Source organism: Rhizophagus irregularis, chromosome 1 (genome assembly GCF_026210795.1).
Source record: "Rhizophagus irregularis chromosome 1, complete sequence".
NCBI classification, from domain to species: Eukaryota; Fungi; Glomeromycota; class Glomeromycetes; order Glomerales; family Glomeraceae; genus Rhizophagus; species Rhizophagus irregularis.
The window spans coordinates 1,675,650-1,695,330 of NC_089429.1; the positions used below are offsets into that span (position 1 = coordinate 1,675,650).

General features: G+C 24.3%; 4 protein-coding genes across 4 annotated transcripts; all 4 read left to right on the plus strand.

The window, feature by feature from the left end:
• Positions 1-1,469: 1,469 nt before the first annotated feature.
• Positions 1,470-3,709, plus strand: OCT59_000313 (uncharacterized protein; the record flags this gene model as incomplete). The annotated part of the gene is made up of 6 exons (XM_066138749.1): positions 1,470-2,318; positions 2,395-2,600; positions 3,104-3,294; positions 3,372-3,426; positions 3,503-3,597; positions 3,684-3,709. The coding sequence occupies 6 exons, from the start codon at positions 1,470-1,472 to the stop codon at positions 3,707-3,709; spliced, it is 1,422 nt and encodes a 473-aa protein (XP_065988214.1).
• Positions 3,710-7,875: 4,166 nt separating this feature from the next.
• Positions 7,876-9,519, plus strand: OCT59_000314 (uncharacterized protein; the record flags this gene model as incomplete). The annotated part of the gene is made up of 1 exon (XM_025332294.2): positions 7,876-9,519. The coding sequence occupies one exon, from the start codon at positions 7,876-7,878 to the stop codon at positions 9,517-9,519; it is 1,644 nt and encodes a 547-aa protein (XP_025174037.1).
• A 3,202-nt stretch (positions 9,520-12,721) lies between these two features.
• OCT59_000315 (uncharacterized protein) lies at positions 12,722-13,255 on the plus strand (the record flags this gene model as incomplete). Its single annotated transcript, XM_066138750.1, has 4 exons — positions 12,722-12,726; positions 12,828-13,051; positions 13,134-13,147; positions 13,226-13,255. 4 exons carry the CDS (start codon positions 12,722-12,724, stop codon positions 13,253-13,255), a joined length of 273 nt encoding a protein of 90 aa, XP_065988215.1.
• A 4,109-nt stretch (positions 13,256-17,364) lies between these two features.
• On the plus strand, positions 17,365-18,771 carry OCT59_000316 (uncharacterized protein; the record flags this gene model as incomplete). The annotated part of the gene is made up of 2 exons (XM_066138751.1): positions 17,365-18,101; positions 18,198-18,771. The coding sequence occupies 2 exons, from the start codon at positions 17,365-17,367 to the stop codon at positions 18,769-18,771; spliced, it is 1,311 nt and encodes a 436-aa protein (XP_065988216.1).
• Positions 18,772-19,681: the final 910 nt, after the last annotated feature.

Here is a 19,681-nt window from a genome sequence, read left to right on the forward strand (position 1 = left end):
TCATATAAAATATATTTATTTATTTCGATTACATAGCAGTACCTACTTAAAAGGCAAAAAAATTAGGAAAAAGAAAGTAAAAAAAGTTAACCAAGAAATAAAAAATTATTAGTGCTTGCCGTAACACCGCAGTATTGATCCAAACTTAAGCGGTGAAGGAACAAAAAACATTAGGAAAAAAGTATTATTATATAGAAATAAAATTAAAACCGAAAAAAAGTAAAAATAAAAAGAAAATTTGTTTAAGAAAAAAAATTGGTTTAAACTGAAAAAAATAGATACCCTTTTGGCTTCTTGATTCCACAAATCTAAACTTAAAAAAAAAATCAAAAAAAAAAAAAAAATCGAAAATGTTTTTTAAAAATTAACGTTCTGCTAAAGGAAAAAATGGAAATAAACTTATTCGTTAGTATACTTTCTTTTCGTTAGTATTATAGAAAAAATCCGATTAAAATTTCATTAACCGGAACTGGATTACCGATTCATGACCCTATTAGTATATCATGCGTTTCACGTTATACAATTCAATTTATTTATACGGGCTTAATTATATAAATTATTTCAAATAAAATAAAATAATATTAAAATGATATACTTGTGACAGCACAAAAAATTGCCATTACGAATATTTTTTTTATCCTTTAAATGATGTTTTTGCTTTAGCAAAATCATAAAATTTTGATAATTTACGAGATTTTGCAGTATTCAAATTAATAGTATTTATTATGACGAATTGACGAGATCTGGAATAAAATTTTAATACGTTTAATTGGCCTTACAAAATAATTTTTAAGCTTTGTTTCATATTTAGAATTACTTTTACCCATTATTATTGTTCAAATTCTCATTGTTTCTTTTCACTGTTTATTCATTTCCTTTCTAATTTGTGTAACATTCTGTTTTCATTATTACCTTCTATGATGAAATAATATTTACGCCTAATACTTAAAATATTTCAGCTAGTTTGTCTTAATAACTAAATAAGTAAAAAATAATAATGCTGATGCATCAACTTTATGCATTTGCTCTTCGATAAAGTATTTCTAAATTTAAAACGAACTTTCCGTAATAACACAAAATTCCATAATATTTTCTTTATCATTAAACAATCATTTCAAACTGTATTATTCAGATATAAATAAAAATATAAATAAATATCAATAAATACGTCCAAATTTTCCAAATTCATTATTGTTATCGATACTTGATTAATTAATATAGTGAAATGGAACTCGTAAATACAAATGATGAAAATTTTTTTGACCCAACACCAAGATTAAAATCTAGTCCTATACCAATTAAATTTATTTCTTTTAATAGAAATGATGAAAAATGCTTTAATTGTGGAAAAGAATATATTATGACGCTTTTTTGTCATGATCAAAAATATTACAAAAAATGTCTATCGCGTTATATTAATGGTATAACTGATAATAATACTATATATATACTTAAACATATATTATACAATGGACTCGAAATGTAATGAACATAAAATAAGCAAAGCAAAAATACCACAAAGTATTCAAGAATGCTGTAAAATTTGTTTGAGAATCTTAAGTTTCAAGCAAATAGAAGGATGCTTAGATAACCTTAATTATCTTGATAAAAATAGTCTCAACATACTATATAATAGGTTAAAACGTTGTCAATTATGTGGAGAGTCATTAGATGAACACATTAGAGAGCAATTTATATTATGCACAAATTGTTTTCTAATTTCATTTGAATGGATAGAATCAACCTTAGTTAAAAAGCAAATTTTAATTCTTTATTTACCATGGTGGCATGACAATTCTAATTGTAATTTGTGTCATTCCGAGTTAACATTTACATCAGATTGTCAAAAGTATTGTGAGGATTGTCATATATCTTATGTTGGATGCAGATATTGTTTAACAACAAACATTATTTTCGGACTTACAGGCCAAACTCAATGTAAAAAATGTAAAAGAATATCACTCATTATATGCAGTAATGTAGATAGGGATCTCGTTGTTTACCTTCTCAATGATATTATATATGATAACTACATAGCTTTTTTTTATATTAGAAATATTGTAAATACAGAGGATAAATATTTTAAACCAAAAGCTCTATTATATTCTATTTTTGAAAAAATATTTGTAAAAAATGTAAAAAATGTTAATAAAAAGATAGTTGAGTGGATACCATATTCTCAATTTAAAAATATAAAAGAAATAACAAAAGGGGGATATGGTATTATATATAAAGCAACCTGGTCAGGTTATAATGAAGAAGTCATTTTAAAAAGATTTGAAAATTCTAAAAATGATATTAAATATTTCATAAATGAGGTGAATATTTTGCGGGTGGTTTTTATTAAATAATTTAATCTTTAATCCTTAATTAAATCTTTAATAAATTATATAGTTAAAATCAAATCAACATTGTAAAAATGGATTTAATGGTTATATAATCGAAGTTTATGGCTTTACAAAGGATCCTGAATTAGGAGATTATTTATTAGTTATGGAATATGCGCCAAAAGGAGATTTACATAAATATTTACAAAAGAATTTTACAAATATTACGTGGAATAATCAAAAACTACAAATTTTATTGCAAATCTCACAAGGGTATTTATATTTAAAAGTAATTATTATATTAATAAAAGTTAGTTATAAACTTTTTTTTTATTTAGACTTGAATATATTCATTATCGTAAATTCATACATCGAGATTTTCATAGCGGAAATATATTACTTAGTATGATTCAATGGAAAATTGGGGATCTAGGATTATCACATCCTATAAATAAATCATCAAATGATGAAATATATGGAGTTATACCTTATATTGCACCAGAAATATTTAAAGGATCTGCATTTTCCAAAGAAGCTGATATGTATAGTTTTGGTATGATTATGTGGGAACTTACAACAGGCTGCAAACCTTTTGCTAATATTAAACATGATATTCATCTTATTTACAAAATTCTTGATGGAGAACGACCCAAAATTACAGAAGATACACCAGAATGTTATGCTAATTTAATGAAAAGTTGTTGGGATCCTGATCCAAATAAAAGACCACTGATAAAAGAAATTTATTTAACTCTTGGTAATTGGTTTTTTAAAAGTAAATATAAAGAAGAATTTATTCAAGCTGAAGAAAAAAGAAATAAACTGATAAAATCAAAGAATATTGGTCCTGAATTTGCTGAAAAAAATCACCCAGAAGCCATTTATACAAGTAGGCCATTAAGTGCTTTTATTTCTAAATGTCTATCCACAAATATATCATCGACAATTTCATTTGGTAATAATCAAGGTACTATTATAAAAAATTTAATTGTAATTGAAAATATTATATACAGAAATCTTTAAAATGCATGTCATTTTCTTTAGATTATGATTATAATTATATTTCGAAAGAAAAAGAGCTTGATATAGAAATTGAAAGGTATTTACATTTATATTTTTTAAATGATACTCTGTGTAACTAATTAAATTAATATTAATATTAATTTGTAATTTAGTTTATCGTCGCAAAATTTAACAATTCAAAATCCTTCAACCTCATTAAAAAAGCGAAACAATGAAGAATTAAACCTTGAAACATATGATAATAGTGGTAAATATCATATTTGTTGTCGTTTATTTTTTCTTTTTGTTTATATTAATATTTATTTTTTTTTCCAAACTTAAAATATTTTAAAGTAGAAAAACGTATTAAATCTAGTTAAAATTCGTTGTATTAATATCATGTGATTGATATCATGTGACTTTGACGACTTCTCTTTTAATTATATCATGCGATATCATGTTACTATCTATTATATTAGGCTTTTTAAAGTATATTATATTTCCCTTATGGCTGGTTCTGGCCACCTCGAACTATCTTCATTCTGGCGGGTGGGCCTCTTATCTTCATTTTAATTCTTATGTAGATTTTATAGATCATAGATTATTTTTTTCTTTTTATTTTAGTCTATTTCTTTTTCTTCTTCTCTTTCGTACAATGCAGGTAATGCCTAGTATTGTTTTATAAATATTGGGCAGTGCGATCCTCGAGAGAGTTGGGTTTATACTTGTATAGTGTAGCATCATAGTTTTTTTGTAAGGGCTCAGCTCCCAGACTTGTATGGTTCCCGTCATTGTTTTAATTTTTAAATAAAATAAAATAAAAATAAGTATATTATATTGATTTTTACGTATTTATAATAAATATCATTTATTTTATTTTAAGAAATATTCGTGTTTTAAATGGATTACATAATCAAAATTATTTGATTAAACAAATATTTCATAAACTTAAATTAAATTCTTATCGAAACTTGTAAAATATATAGTGAGTACCATAAACTTAAATTTCAATAATACTGTAAAGCTTGTAATTGTTAAAAAATAGTATGTTGTGGGATTCCAATAAATGATGTCGAAGTATAATAATTTTCGCTCTTAAAATCAGCATCCATAATTTTTGACATTATAATAAAGTAACGAAAATATATATATTTTATAATGGGAAGGATCGCATACGTAATACTTACACTTGATAATACTGGGTCAATTGCCTGTAAAATTTTCAAGTTAGATGTTAAACTTATAAGGTAAGATAAGTACTTCAAATGTATAACAAATAATTACTTATACAAATGTAATTAAGATATATTAAGTATTATAGATAGAGGCATAATAAAAGAGCAAAAAAATGTATTAGGATGCAAATCAGTTAATTAATCAAATAATTAACCGGTTAATTACATTCGGGTTGAATGTACCGGCTGTTCTGATATTTGTCGCACAATACATTTTACGTAATAATTATATAAACATTTTTTTTTTTTTTTTGAAACAAGCCGATTATGCAGCACTCAGCCAAAAGTTTGTAAGCTGGTTTGCAGTAACGGATCATGACGTTTCTTATTATTTTTAATAGATAATTTTTGTTTACATTACAGGATGTTAACAAAATATTATTAAATTTATTTATTTCATTTTTTATAAATATTTTAAACGAAGACAAAATAATCAATTTTTAAAATTGGGTAAATTTTCGTTCAATAACATTCTAAATAATTTAGAAATGAATCATTTTTAGCAAAAGAAATAATTTTGATATATTAAATATTTAATAAAACTAAAATAATTGAACAATACATTTTAAGACAATAAATAATTACTAATACTAATTTGATTTAATTTTGTTTTATAATTTTTTTTTTTAAAATCATCATCATTTAAATAATTTAAGTAAATTGTGATTTAATTATAACTGGATTTTCCCATATATTAATGGTATTGCTAAATGACATCATAGTTCACCTGAAAATATCTTGAATAATATTAATGCTCAAATGTTGATTTCAATATTGTCGCACAATTTTAATCAGGCCTACAATGATGTGTTTGTTGTACTTTTTGAGACATCAAATCATTTAATTACCCACGCTTATAATAATTTCAAAATATTTCCTGACTTTTCTTTTTCTTTTTAATTTCAACAAACAAAAAAAAGTATTTGGAGAGGTACTTTTATTATTTATGTTATATATATATCAAACATCATAAATAACTTTCACCTGAGTAAAATTTTTTCGTATGAGTAGTATATTTTTTCTTCATGAGTAATTATATTTAATAATAATAATACACTCTAACATTACATAAACTAAATATATTTACATGAGTAATTTTTTACATGAACTTTTTTTTTTGGTTTCTTAATATTATGTTGCCAAAGAAAAGTAATTAAATCACCTGATTTTCAACCCATTCTAATAATAACAACATAGGATGCTTTGTGTCTTTTATGGATGTGCTATATTTGAAAAGGAAGGAACAAAAAATACTTATATTAAAGTACTGTGTTCAATATTGATGATAAACTTTTTTTTTTTTGAAAAAAAAAGCAAAAATTAAATCTTGATTGTACCGAATATACCAAATTAAATAGTCAAATCAAATCTTTAAAAATGAAAGCCATTTGTTTACAGGATGAATTGTTGGCCACTCAAAAAAAATTATTGCTTATCAAGGTCTGATAGTTGATAGTCACAAGGAATAAATAACTTTTATGTAAGTCAATGGAATTTGTTGAAAGCCTTCCAAATACAGTAGATTCAACAATTACTCAAGATCAAATTATGTTCAGAGCTTCAATTTGTATTGAAACATCAAAAACTCACTTTAACAAGAAAGATTATTATATAAAAGAACAACAAATGTATTGGCAGAACTTTGAAAGGTTCAATACCAACTTCTAGATTCTACAACTCAGTCTCTTACAACTGTTAGGATATCAACAAATTGATTTAAAAGAACTTCTTAAGGGTGCAAAATTTCTCATAGATTTCAAATGTTAAAGTTTCCCTTCCTGAAAACAATACTATTGTTAAAGGATTGCATTCATGTTTAAATATCATAAGAAATTATTCTAGGTAAATACTATGGAAGTTGTCTGGCAAAAACTTACCATTAAGACAAAAATGAATATGGTAATTTGTTGAAGATATTGAAGCATCTACGATTTCAATAATTCCACTCAATTTACAAGCAAAAATTAATGATCATGATGAGCTTATAGCATTTCTGGAAGCCACTCCTAATCAAAGAATTGAAGAAGAAAAAGATATGTAACAAATGCAAAACTGTAATAAATAGGATTACTGCTCCAAATGGTGACTCGTTTCTTGGACTAGACATTAATGATGATTGTAATGAAAATCTGAATGAAGTACATCAGAGTAAAAAGTGGAAAAATAGATCTCTTACAGAAAAACAATATGAGAGTGCAAAGAACACACCTTTTGTAGCCTAGATGATATAAAGAAAAGGCTTGGCCTGTTTACTTCCCTGTAAAAAAAGTCAATCTGTTTTTATATTCCATAAAAGGCTCATATTTCCGGAAATAGTAACCTTATATCACGGAATTTATTGATTTATTTACATTTTCCGTGCATCACTTCTTTTCGTCTCCCATCACTCCTCTTCGTCCCCAATCACTTCTTTTCGTCTCTCATCACTCCTTTTGTCTCCCATCATTTCTTTTTGTCTCCCATAACTTCTTTTCCCATCACTCCTTTTCGTCTCCCATCATTTCTTTTTGTCTCCCATCACTTCTTTTCGTCTCCCATCACTCCCTTTCGTCTCCCATCAATCCTCTTCGTCTCCCATCACTTCTTTTCGTTTCCCATCACTCCTTTTTATCTCCCATCATGTCCTATTTCTCCTTTTTGTTTCCTATCACTTCTCATTGCTCTTTTTTACTCCCTTTCATCTTCTATTACTTTCCATTAATCCATTGTTATTTCATTTTTTTATTAGCATCTTTCTCCTGGATCATTATAATTTACTTATCTTTTTATTTATTGTTATTGTTTTTTTTATTTGTATCACTTCATTAAAAATAAATATGGTGATTTTTTTCTTTAAAATCGTAAATGTGTGACTTAAATTTTAATATTTACAAATAAAATTTCATTAAATAAGATTATTTTGAATTAAATATGTTTGCAAAAAAAAATTTTTAAAAATATCTTCGCAATAAAATTTTAAGTTTAACCGATCAAAAATTAGCTAAGTTAAAACAATCAGCCATCGGCCGATTAATAAATTTACTCTATATATTGTGCATCATGTGACAATTGTGACATATTTGAAAAAAACCCAGACGATGATCGCCCAGGTGATGTTTAGCAATCGGGTGATTTGTCACACGATATCATACGTAATAATTTATAAGAAATTTTTTTGAAACAGTCGATCATGATAATCATGTACAAACATGTAAAAATAATCTGTTCCGTGCGACAAACGGTGTTGTCGCTCCGAAATTCCCATAAATTTTTGACGTAGCTTTTTTAATTTCAGAAACCCCTTTTCTTATTTTCTCCTTTCGACTAAAAATATGGCATGTTCAAAGTTATTTTTAGGAGATTTACCTGAGTTAGTAAACGAAATTATACAACATTTTCATTATGATTACAAAACATTACATTCATGTATATTAGTTAATAAATTATGGTGTCATTTAGCAATCCCATTATTATGGGAAGATCCATTTTCACTTAAATTACCTAAAAATTATCACTTTATTGAAATTTACTTATATAAGCTAAACGATGATTACAAAATAAAACTAGATGAATATTTAACTCAAAATGATATATTTCCTTCAAATACGCTATTTAATTATCCTAGTTTTATTCAACGTTTAGATGCATATGAAATCATTAATTCTATTAATGAGTGGGCTAGGACTATTGAAACTTCAAAAACTAAAGCGCAACGTTCTGGCTATTTTATGCGAAATAAATTATTACCTTTGCAAATGATAAATTTTACAAAGTTAATATATAAATCATTATTTATAATATTCATTGAAAATGAAGTAAATTTGCATAGTTTTGAAGTTATGTTGTTTAACAATACAAAATTTGAATATTTTGATGAGATTCTTGAATTAATATTACAAAATCCGAAATTCATTTGTAATATTAAAAATTTTGAAATTAATTTTTATGAGGTAACTGAAAATACAAGAATATTTACAAAATTTCTCTACTCTAATTGTAATTCAATTTCATCACTTTATTTGCAATATTCATTTTATCATTTTCCAGTGACTGAAAAATGTTCATCGTTATCACAAATTATTCAATCTCAAATAAATCTTAGAAAACTTTTTCTTGGTTGTCAATTTCCTTTGCACCAATCACTATCATCTTTAATTAAAAATCCTAATTGTTCAAATACTTTAAATACAATTATATTTTATTATGTTGATTTTAAAAATATACTTATTTTGAGTGAAGCATTTAATCACTTGAATGTTTTAGAATCAATTCATATTATTTATTGTCGTTCTTTAGATTCTAGATTTATTCAGCAAATTAATAATATCACTAAACCTTTTAAATTAAAATCTTTATTTTTGAATGAAATATTACAAACTGAAGAATTGTTAGTACAAAAATCTTGCGATTATTTAGAAAATTTTGGAATTATAGGCAGAGAACCACAACAATTACTACAATTAATTATAAAATATTGTAGCAAAATTAAATATTTGGGTCCTATTTCAATGAATAATAAGTGTAGTTATTTATTATTAAATTTAGTTGAAAATATTACACAAAATCTTGATTATCTTTTTATAGAAACTTCCATTAGTGATATTAGTTCAATTATATTAAAAAATTTAGGTCAAATTCTTCCTCATAAATTAGAATATTTGCATTTGAGTCTTTCAATTGATAGAATTGATTTTGAAATATTTTTAAAAAATTTTCAAAATACTTTTGTTAAAAAATTGGTAATCAGAAATAGAAGTAAAGGAAAAAATGGTGATATTTTCCCTTCTATAAAAGAATATATTATGAAAAAGAAAAGAGTCAAATATTTTGCTTTTTCAGAAATTAAATATTCAAGAATTGATGATTTGTTTTTTCTAAAAAATAAGGTAAAGGAATTTGAATTATATGATATTCAAGTTTTATGTTATAGGGATTTATCTATTGATATTTATGATTTTATAAAAGAAGTTAATTAGTTATTTATACAAATTAGACTGTTTTATATTATATTATTATCATGAAATTATCAGTATATGTAAATTGTATTATGTATAAATATTCTGATTTGGGATATAATAAAATTTTGGAACTCCTTAAGAATTAACTTAAATTGGAATATCACGAATAAAATAAACTTTAACAATTTAATTTTGCTTTGTCATATTTCATTCAATTTATGCAAGTAAATATTAATGAAGTGGTAATTTTTAGGGAAATTCTTTGAACACGCATATTCCTATAATAGAATCGTCAAATGACACCATAATATATTAACTAGGATACATGAATGTAATGTTGAAAAATCATTTTGGAAATACTGTATAATTTCAACTTGTTAATTCAGGCAATTGTCTTAAAATATTTTTGAACATGCAATATTGTAAAAAAGAAAAGGAGGAATATTATATATTAAAATTTCCAATTAAAGTATATTATTATGTTTCGGATTTTGCTATCCCGTATTTGGACACAACAGATAGCTTTTAGATCACTCGATCTAAACGAGGATTTACTTGCAAGGGATCCTTAACGTTGTACCCGGGTATAAGTATCATCCTATGCCCTTTTCCTTAAATAAGATTGGCTCAAAATGTGGTACAATTGATCATTATTTAGCCACAAAAATTAATTGGATGTTGTTATTATTTTTGTACAATATATCTTTGAGAAAATATTGTTTCGCGTACGTGAAAAAATGCAAAGAATAATTTCACAATATTTACAATATTTTAATTTTAAATATAATAAAGACTCAAAATTTTAGCATTTTTTAATTTTTAACATCTTAAATCAAATAAAATGCTTTATAATTATATGGTCTATAAAATTTTAATAAATAGATATAAAAAAATTTTTAATAACATTTGTATAATTCTATACCTATTGAACAACTTTCTTCAATATATAGTAATATAGACGAAGTAAAAATGGTATGATTTTAGTACGTAATTTAATTATTTATTTTTAGTTCTTTTCTTTTATGAAAATTATTATCTTTATTTAATTTAACAAAATAGGGTATAAAGATTATTTATCTATTTAATAATGAGTTTATCGCGTTCGATAGTTATATTATTTTTATTCAACATAACATTCATTATTTTATTTTTGTAATCTATTAATAAATAAATTATTTAGGAATAGAAATTCCCAATCTATAGCTATTTTAATTATGTAATTCTTGAGGAATTTCAGTAAAAATAAAGAAGTTTTATGTAAAGTATCTACAGTAACCATATATATATTGTATTGAGTAATTTATATTAATAACACGCTATTATGATCTCACCATACTCTCAGCATCCAAAGAGCGAAAATTCCAGGTTATTCAATAAGCGGTTTATTTTAAGGTATCTGTCAAAGCGTGCTTGCCCAATTTTAATTATCGTAAATATTTATTGATTAACTCAATGGGAAAGTTCTTGTTATTCTTCAAAAGTAGAATCAACTCTTCCCACAGAATTTTAAAGTATCTCCATAAAGTAGGTATAGAAACTTCTCCAGTTTTATTAATCATTTCTCGTTCAATTTCATCAAAATAATAAATAATTTGCTGTAAAATCTAAAAATAAAATAACGAGATTGAACGTTAAAATTCGTTATAAAATAATGATAATATAATTAACAAACCTTCATATCACTAAAAAATTTTTCCTTTTCTACACGTTGCAAATGGATTTGTTACGAATTGCATCTTTGATATAAATACTTAGCTAGTAGTTGTGAAATTATTTGTAAATTACAGAAAAATAAATACACTACCTTCCATTTTATATCCTCACTTATAATACGTCTTATTCCTTGAAGAAAAACATTAATTAAGCTACTTCTTTTGTGATTTGCAAGTTTATATTGTAGAGTTAATAAAAGAAAGCGTGACTTAAAGTGAGATTTTGAAGTAAAACTATAAGTATAGAATCACTTATTTTATAATAAAGAGTTAGGTGAAACTCGAGAATATTATTTTAAATACATTATTTTAGTCTCCTGAATCCTGAATGTAAAACCAAAAATTTTTTTTTATATTTGAATTTCCTGATGATCGACAGATGATCGTAATAGTTAGGACCACTAACCAGTTTTAGCATTTTTGAAGCAGTGTATCATTTTGTCGATCTGTATTACACTAATGTCGTGCATGCATAAATTGAAAAAAAATCTTTTTCACCGCAATATTTAGCCCTTCTGCTGAGTGGCACCTTTTTTATTATCCATTCTATAAAGTAAATTTATCTATTGAACTATGATCTATAAAATATGTAAAGAATGTGAAAAAGAAAATAATAAAAATAGATGGTGTAAAGAATGTAATACAAAACATTTTCAGCAAAATTTTAAAAATTGGACTAGTGGTAATAATGATATTGACAAATTTATTCAAGACACTCAACTATCAGCAACTAATTATGAGAAAGTTTTAGAGTGGATACCTTACAATAAATTATATGATATTGAATATATTGCGAAAGGCGGTTTTGGAAAAGTTTATAAAGCAAAATGGATTGATGGATATATTAGAAGTTGGGATATAAATGAAAATTGGAAACGAGATTGTTCCAATTGGCTTGTAGCACTGAAAAGTTTAAATAATTCAGAAAATGTTACATCAGAATTTATCAATGAGGTATTACCCAATTTCTTAATTTAATGAAATTTTTAAATTGCGATTTTACTGATGGATTTATAAAATGTATATCTAGATAAAAATGCATTGTATGGCTAGAGAATACCAAACAGTTTCTGTTATTAGAGTTTATGGAATTACACAAGACCCAGAAACAAAAAATTACATGATGGTTTTGCCATATGCGGAGGATGGAAGTTTAAGAGCTTATTTAGATAAAAATTATCATGAATTATCTTGGGAAACTAAGATAGGATATTTACACCATATTACATCCGGACTTAAGAGTATTCATAATAATGGACTAACTCATCGAGATTTACATATTGGGAATATACTTAGTTTTGGTTTTGTATCTCAAGTTATGATAACTGATATGGGATTATGTAAACCTGCAGATTATAATGCATCGGAAAATCCAAAAAACAGTATATATGGTGTTTTACCTTATATTGCTCCTGAAGTTTTAAGAGGACAAAATTATACTAAAGCTGCTGATATTTATAGTTTTGGTATAATTATGTATGAGGTAATTTCTGGACTACCTCCATACCATGATGTAAGCCATGACAAAAATTTAACAATAAAAATTTGTCAAGGACTTAGACCAAGATTTAGTAATATTAAAGTACCCCAATTGATTGTGAATTTAGTCAAAAGATGCTTGGATGCAAATCCAATAAATCGACCGGAAGCAGTAGAAATTTACAATATCTCATGGCAATGGTTTATTGAAAGTCGTGATTTTAAATTTAATAATAATAAAACAGAATTACTAAAACAAATTGAAGAATCAGAAAAAATTAATAATAGTAGTATACCAACTAGCAGCATACCTTTGACAAGTTTATCATACGAAACACATTCCGAAGCTGTTTATACAAGTAGATTACTTAATTTTAATAATCTTCCTGAACCAAAAAATTCTGATGATTATTACAATGAACAAAATGACAATATAATTAGTGAAAAATTTTCAGGTAAATAATGCAATAATTTTGTAAATATATAAATTTAATATATAAAAAATATTAATATATTCTTATCTTATTAAATAGAATCTTTACAAATTGATATTTCTCAATTGAAAATTAATGAAAGTTAATAAAAATGGTAAATTTAAACATACGGTATATTAATTAAACTCTGATTTTTTATTCGTATATTTAATTAAAAATTCTATTTTAGGTTAAAATAGTAAATCTAAAGGGATCAGACTATTTAGATTGAAAGTAATATTTTGCATAGTTCGTGATATGTTATCGTGAGCAAATTTTCATCAACTTTTTTTTTTTTTGTATTAATTTTTTACAAATTTCTATTTATTATTATATTAAATGAATTTTTTATTAAATAAAATTTTCGATCATATATAATCATATTAATCATGTTATTAATTTAAATATCAAGTAACGATATATAAAAATATTTACATTAATTCTTGATAATTTACTGATTTGGGTTTCTTTAGAATAAATGTCAATCTATAAAATAATTTAAATTATAATGAATCATACACAACTTTTTTATTAATTTATAGAGAATGACAACGGACTATATCAGATATGCGATTACAGGGTCTTTCCCACTTGTAAATTTGAACAATTGAAAAATAATATTTTTGTTTGTTTAAGACTTTAGAGATATAAAAATTATTAATATTGAATTCAATTACCCCTTATATATAGCACAATTAACAAAATTAACGTTGCATTAAATACTATTAATCCAAAGAATGTTTCGTCAAAAATATTTATTTTAATAACACTATATCCATAAAAATACGGAATTATGTATTTCTCCGTATCTTTCAGTATACAAAAACGTATCTAAATGTATCTCTCAGTATACAAACGTATCTTTCAGTATAAAACTTTAATATCTACTTTTTTACAGGGAGACTTTGAATTATAGATCAAAAGTAATTAGGCCATTCTATGGTAAAGGCGTAAAAAGCGTATTTGGTGCATTAATTTGTGTTACAAAAAAATAATATATACATTGGCCTTTTGACCTTAGAGTTTTCAGGCTTAATAAAAAAAATAAAAATGTGATTTCTAACTTTTAAAGCGTATTGTTTTTTATAATTGTGATAAATTGAGGCATGAACAACTTACATAAACAAAGTATGTAATTTGTATAACAAATTTATGATAATTAAGGATCCAGAAATATATATATGGTGTTAGGTGGAGAATAAATGAGTTGCACGCAAAGACTTTCGTAAGAGCGGTACTGTAAATAAATTTTATAAATTAAACGAATTTCTTGCTAATGTTAATAAACCTTATATATATTATATCATTTATATGACTTTATTTATAGGTAATAATATGAAAAATCTAAATTTTTTAAATTTTTATACAATTTCTTTTATATAATTACAAGGGACAATACTTTCATTCATCCCATTTCTAATTACTAATTTATTTATAAAAGTGTTTTGTAAATTTTTTAAAAAAACACTTCAAGATCACTTGTGTTAAAAAAGTTGCAAGTATAGGTATTCTAATTTAAAAGGAAGAATTTGTCCTAAATTTTGTAATAATAGAACTAATTTCAATACTAAATGATCGATGATTGAGATTCTGTTTAAAATTTTCAATTAAATTTAATCCTAAACTAGTATATTACCTTCCGTTGCATTTCTTGGTTCAGAAAAATTTTCAAATTGATAAACTTTACTTGTACTATTCGTATAATTTTTTAGACTATTGATATTACTATTTATTTTATTTATTTCTAAATTATTATTATTTTTTTTCTGATTGGTTTGATTTACTCTGATAAAAGTAATTGAGATTTCTTATTTTATTGCAAAGTGTTTTGATATCAGGTCTTTTTGATGGATCAGCATCCCACATTGTTTCATTAAATTTTTATATTCTAAAGGAGTTCTTGATACAATTTTTGGTCTTATGCCATTAACAATATTCATGGCAAGATCATAATTATGTTCATAATTAGTAAATGGTGGTTGCCCAGAAGAAATTTCCAACATAAACATTGCAATACTATGAATATCAAATTTGAAAGTCTGTTCTTTTCCAATAATAACCTCAGGTGCTATATAAAGAAGATTTCCGTATATACTTTTTAATGGTTTATCTGCAGGTCCACAAAATCCAAAATCACTAATACTAGCTAGTTATTCCAGTAAATTAAATGATATATTACCAGAATGCAAATCCATATGAATTGAACTCTTAAAAAGTGTATAATTATACTAGCAGCAATTTATATTATCTCTTTCCATGTAAGTCGATTATTATGATTTTGTTGTAAATATTTTCTTAAATATATATACATTTTATTTATTACAAGTATATAACTTCCATTTGATGAATCCATAACATCGGATATAGATATTTATTACTTATAGTTAAATGTGATTTAGCCTACAAAAAGATGCATTAAATAAAATTCTTGAATAAAAGTTTAGTTATTAATTTCTAAATATTTCTAAATTACAAACCTCATTAAACCAACTTTGATTTGCATTTTCAACATTTTCTAATCTTTTAAGTACCACATATTACTTTTCAAGTCTTTTTATTTGCTGTTCTTTAGAATCCCATTCATCGTAACTTCCATTGATCCATTTTGCTGTATAAATCTCAGAGCAACCACCTTTTGTTAGATATTCAATATTTTGAAAATTATTGTAAGGAATCCATTCTGGTATTAGATTTGAGACTATTTCTTTCATCTGACATTCTTGTATTAAATTATAAATATTATCATTTCCAGATGTCCAATTTGAAAATTTTGCTTTAAATAATTCCGAACACAATGCTCACAATATAATGTAGCTAAACATCCTTGGTTACAACTTTCACAAATTCTTTTTGTTCCTTCATTAAGAAATATTTTATCCGTATCATAAAGTTTAGTCAATAATCTTATTGCTTCAGGATTTTCATTTTTCTGTAAGTGAATCATCAACAAGAATTTGTTTGTTTTTTAAATTCATATTGTTTATTTTGATTATTATGAATACTATAATCTATTAAAGCATATGATCTATTAACTGCTGCATTAACTAATTCTTTACGAATACCAGACATGCTTAAATTTTAACAAGAATTATATTTTAAATAAAAAAAAAATTCAGGGCGAAGTTGGTGCCTTAACGTCATAATTCAAGTTAGTTGTATAACTGTATAACCTAATGAACGTTACAGTCGTTGCACGCTGTAAATCAAAAAATGTACTACCGAGTCTGTGATTCTGAATTACATAATAGTGCATTATAAATGATAGACAAATTACCGTACTAAGATAATATTGAGATCCTGTAAGTAAAGTAGTTAAGACTAATCGGTTTAATTTAATAACTTTAATGTGTAAATTTATATTAAAAAATAAATAAAATTATTAAAGAGATTGCGAAATTGCAAAAATAAGTAGGTTTTATTGGTTCTTTAATTTGTCGGTAAGACGAAAAATGGTATAGTAATAGGATTGGTTTGCTGAGACGCTAAAGTCGATATTAAATATAGAGTATAAATAAATATTAAACTATTTATAGTATTTAATAAGACATCATAATATTAAAGTCCCTAATAAGAATTTAATATCTGGTATAGTAAGGATCGAGTATGTTCTTTACATAGTAAAAAAATACTAGTTTATTTTGAAATTCAATTTAAATTTAATTATTTAGTCTGCAATTATTTCTATTATTACTACAAATTTCAGTATTTCAGTTATATAAGATTTTCATTAATATACTGCTATTCACATATTAATTTAATTAATCCTAACTTAATCTAATATGTTAATTAATAAGTATGTTGTAGAATATATTTTTCCTGGTATAGTTGATACATTATATTGTACGTAATGATGATAGATATTTATCGTTTAAGACTGTTATTCAATTATGAGTAAATATTATTAAATCTTTGTATAAAAATACTGTATAAATTTTTTTAATAAATGAGATATACTTTAAAGGTCTAAATTTATCTCTCCATAAATTTGGTTCACTAATAATAATTGGTTAATGGTCCAATTTTTGTATTACAAAATCAACTTTAAGAGGAACACTGTGTTATTTGTATGTCACACTAAATAATAAATTATTACATCATACAATAAGTATTCAGATCGTATAACCATGCGTATTATATGACTCATAGTTATTATAATTGATATTATTTTTTCTAAACTTCTATTTTCCTTCCACATAAAGATGACCCTACCCACTTTTAATATAGATATTATTTTTGAAATTATTAATGAGTTAAAAGATGATGGTGCTAGTTTATTCAATTTCCTACTTTTGAATAAGCAGATTTGTGAATTAACAATCCCTATACTTTGGGAAAATCCATTTAAATTGTGCAATATAGAAGTTAAAAGTAAACATTATTTGATCATACAAACTTATATTAATTGTTTAAATGAAGATGATTATAAGAAATTTATCTCAATCTTAAAAAGAGGATTCAAGGACCATAAAAATGAAATACCACTTTTATTTGAATATGGAAAATATTTAAAAGAATTTAATATTCGTGATTTATATAATGCAGTAAGTACATGGTATGAAATTTTCAAAAAAAAAAATAATGTAATGAAAAGTGAAAGTAAAGTTATAATATTAAAAAACCATCTCTTTCATTCAATTATGAGGCAAAGTCAAAAATTAAATTGTTTAAATTGGAATATAGGTTTTAATGATGAAAATTTATTGGAAATCATGCAACACAAAATTAAAGATTTGGATTATCTAACATTATATTGTGATGGGAAGTGTGAAATCAAAATAGCAAAAATAAATATCAATTTTTTTAAAAATCACTTTCAAAATCTTTCTAGTTTAAAAATAGAAAAATTATATGGTAATAAATTTACAGAAGATTTTATTTCTCTTGTAAAATCAAATAATAATCTAAAGGAATTCATTTTTGATTATGGAGTTAAAAAGTAAGTTAATAATCATGTTGATGAACTTATCACAAATATTTTAGAATTAAGAGCAAATTCTATAACTAAATTGGTATTAAACAATTTGGATTTTAGCAATATATCATTTGATTATATTCTTAAATGCATTAATTTAAGAATATTGGTATTAAGATCTAATGAAGGATTAAAATTTGAAGGAATTGATTCATTTACTTCATTCAATAATCTTAAAAAGTTAGATTTAACTTTCAATGATTTGTCATCTAAGGTAACCACTTTGATTATAAAAAAAGCTGGAAATAATTTATCTTCTTTAACAATTGGTGAAGAAGATAATAAAAAATCAATTAATGATGATACTTTAATTGCTTTGACTCAATATTGTCCAAATATTAATTCATTATCAATTTCTGGGGTTTGTAATAAAGGTTTTGAAATGATTTTTAAATATATTAAAAATTTTAGGCTAGTTACTTTACAATTATATCAAAATAAAATGAAAGGTACAATTATGAATTTAGAAGGTCTGTTGAATTACATAGAATATGAAAAATCTTTATCAACATTAGGAATAGGTAGAAATGATGATTATTGGCATTACTATAATTATGGTCGTGATAATTTTAAAGATTTCTTAGATAAGCATAATGTTAGATTAATACTATATAAACCTAAATTTTACTATTAAATAGAATAATGTTGATATATAAAATTATTAAATTAGTAATACAATTATGGTATAAGACTTGGATAATTATATAATTTTTTATACTGTACAAATCTGTACATGCTTCTTAATAAATAAATCTTTTCAAATTTTTTTATTATAACGTGTCATTATTGACGTAAATCTTTGTAATAAGTTAATTCTTTGTTCACCCCAGGTCCCATAAGTACAAGCCATCATCAATGGAGAAATAATAATTTTAACCGATTTTATCAACAACATGTGTATAAAATATGTATTCTTTTACTACTCTTGAAATTCGATTACATCGATATAAAGATGGCAGTTGCTCATAAAGGCTTTCATTTGACTATACCTATGATACATTATTTTTTTGGTGCTAAATAATACAAATTCTTTCATTGTTATTAAATATCTCTGCGAAATAAAAAAGAGACAAGAAAGATATAAACGGAAGTAATAATACATTTTATTAAGTTTAAATAAATAATCACGCTTCTATTTGATAATACTTGGGAACTTTTATAGTCATCTTGAATTAATGAATCATGCCTTGTCAATAATTTAAATAATAAATAATAATTTGAATAATCATATATCAACATATGTGTGTATAAGCAATGTAACTTCATTTTATTCAAAGTATGATTTGGTTCTATATAAATTTTATAAAAAGGTTATTTTAAAAGAAAACCAATAAATCAAATGGGAACCATTCAAAATCCCAACAATAAGAATCTCATTATAATACAAACCAAACATTCACAATCATAATCCTGAAAATTCAAAAATTCAAAACTCCAACACGATAATGTTACACGATTGTCAATCATTTGGCACAGCAAATATATTTTAGTCGTATGACGTACGAGTCGTACGACATGGTAGTCGCATGATATACGACATAGTA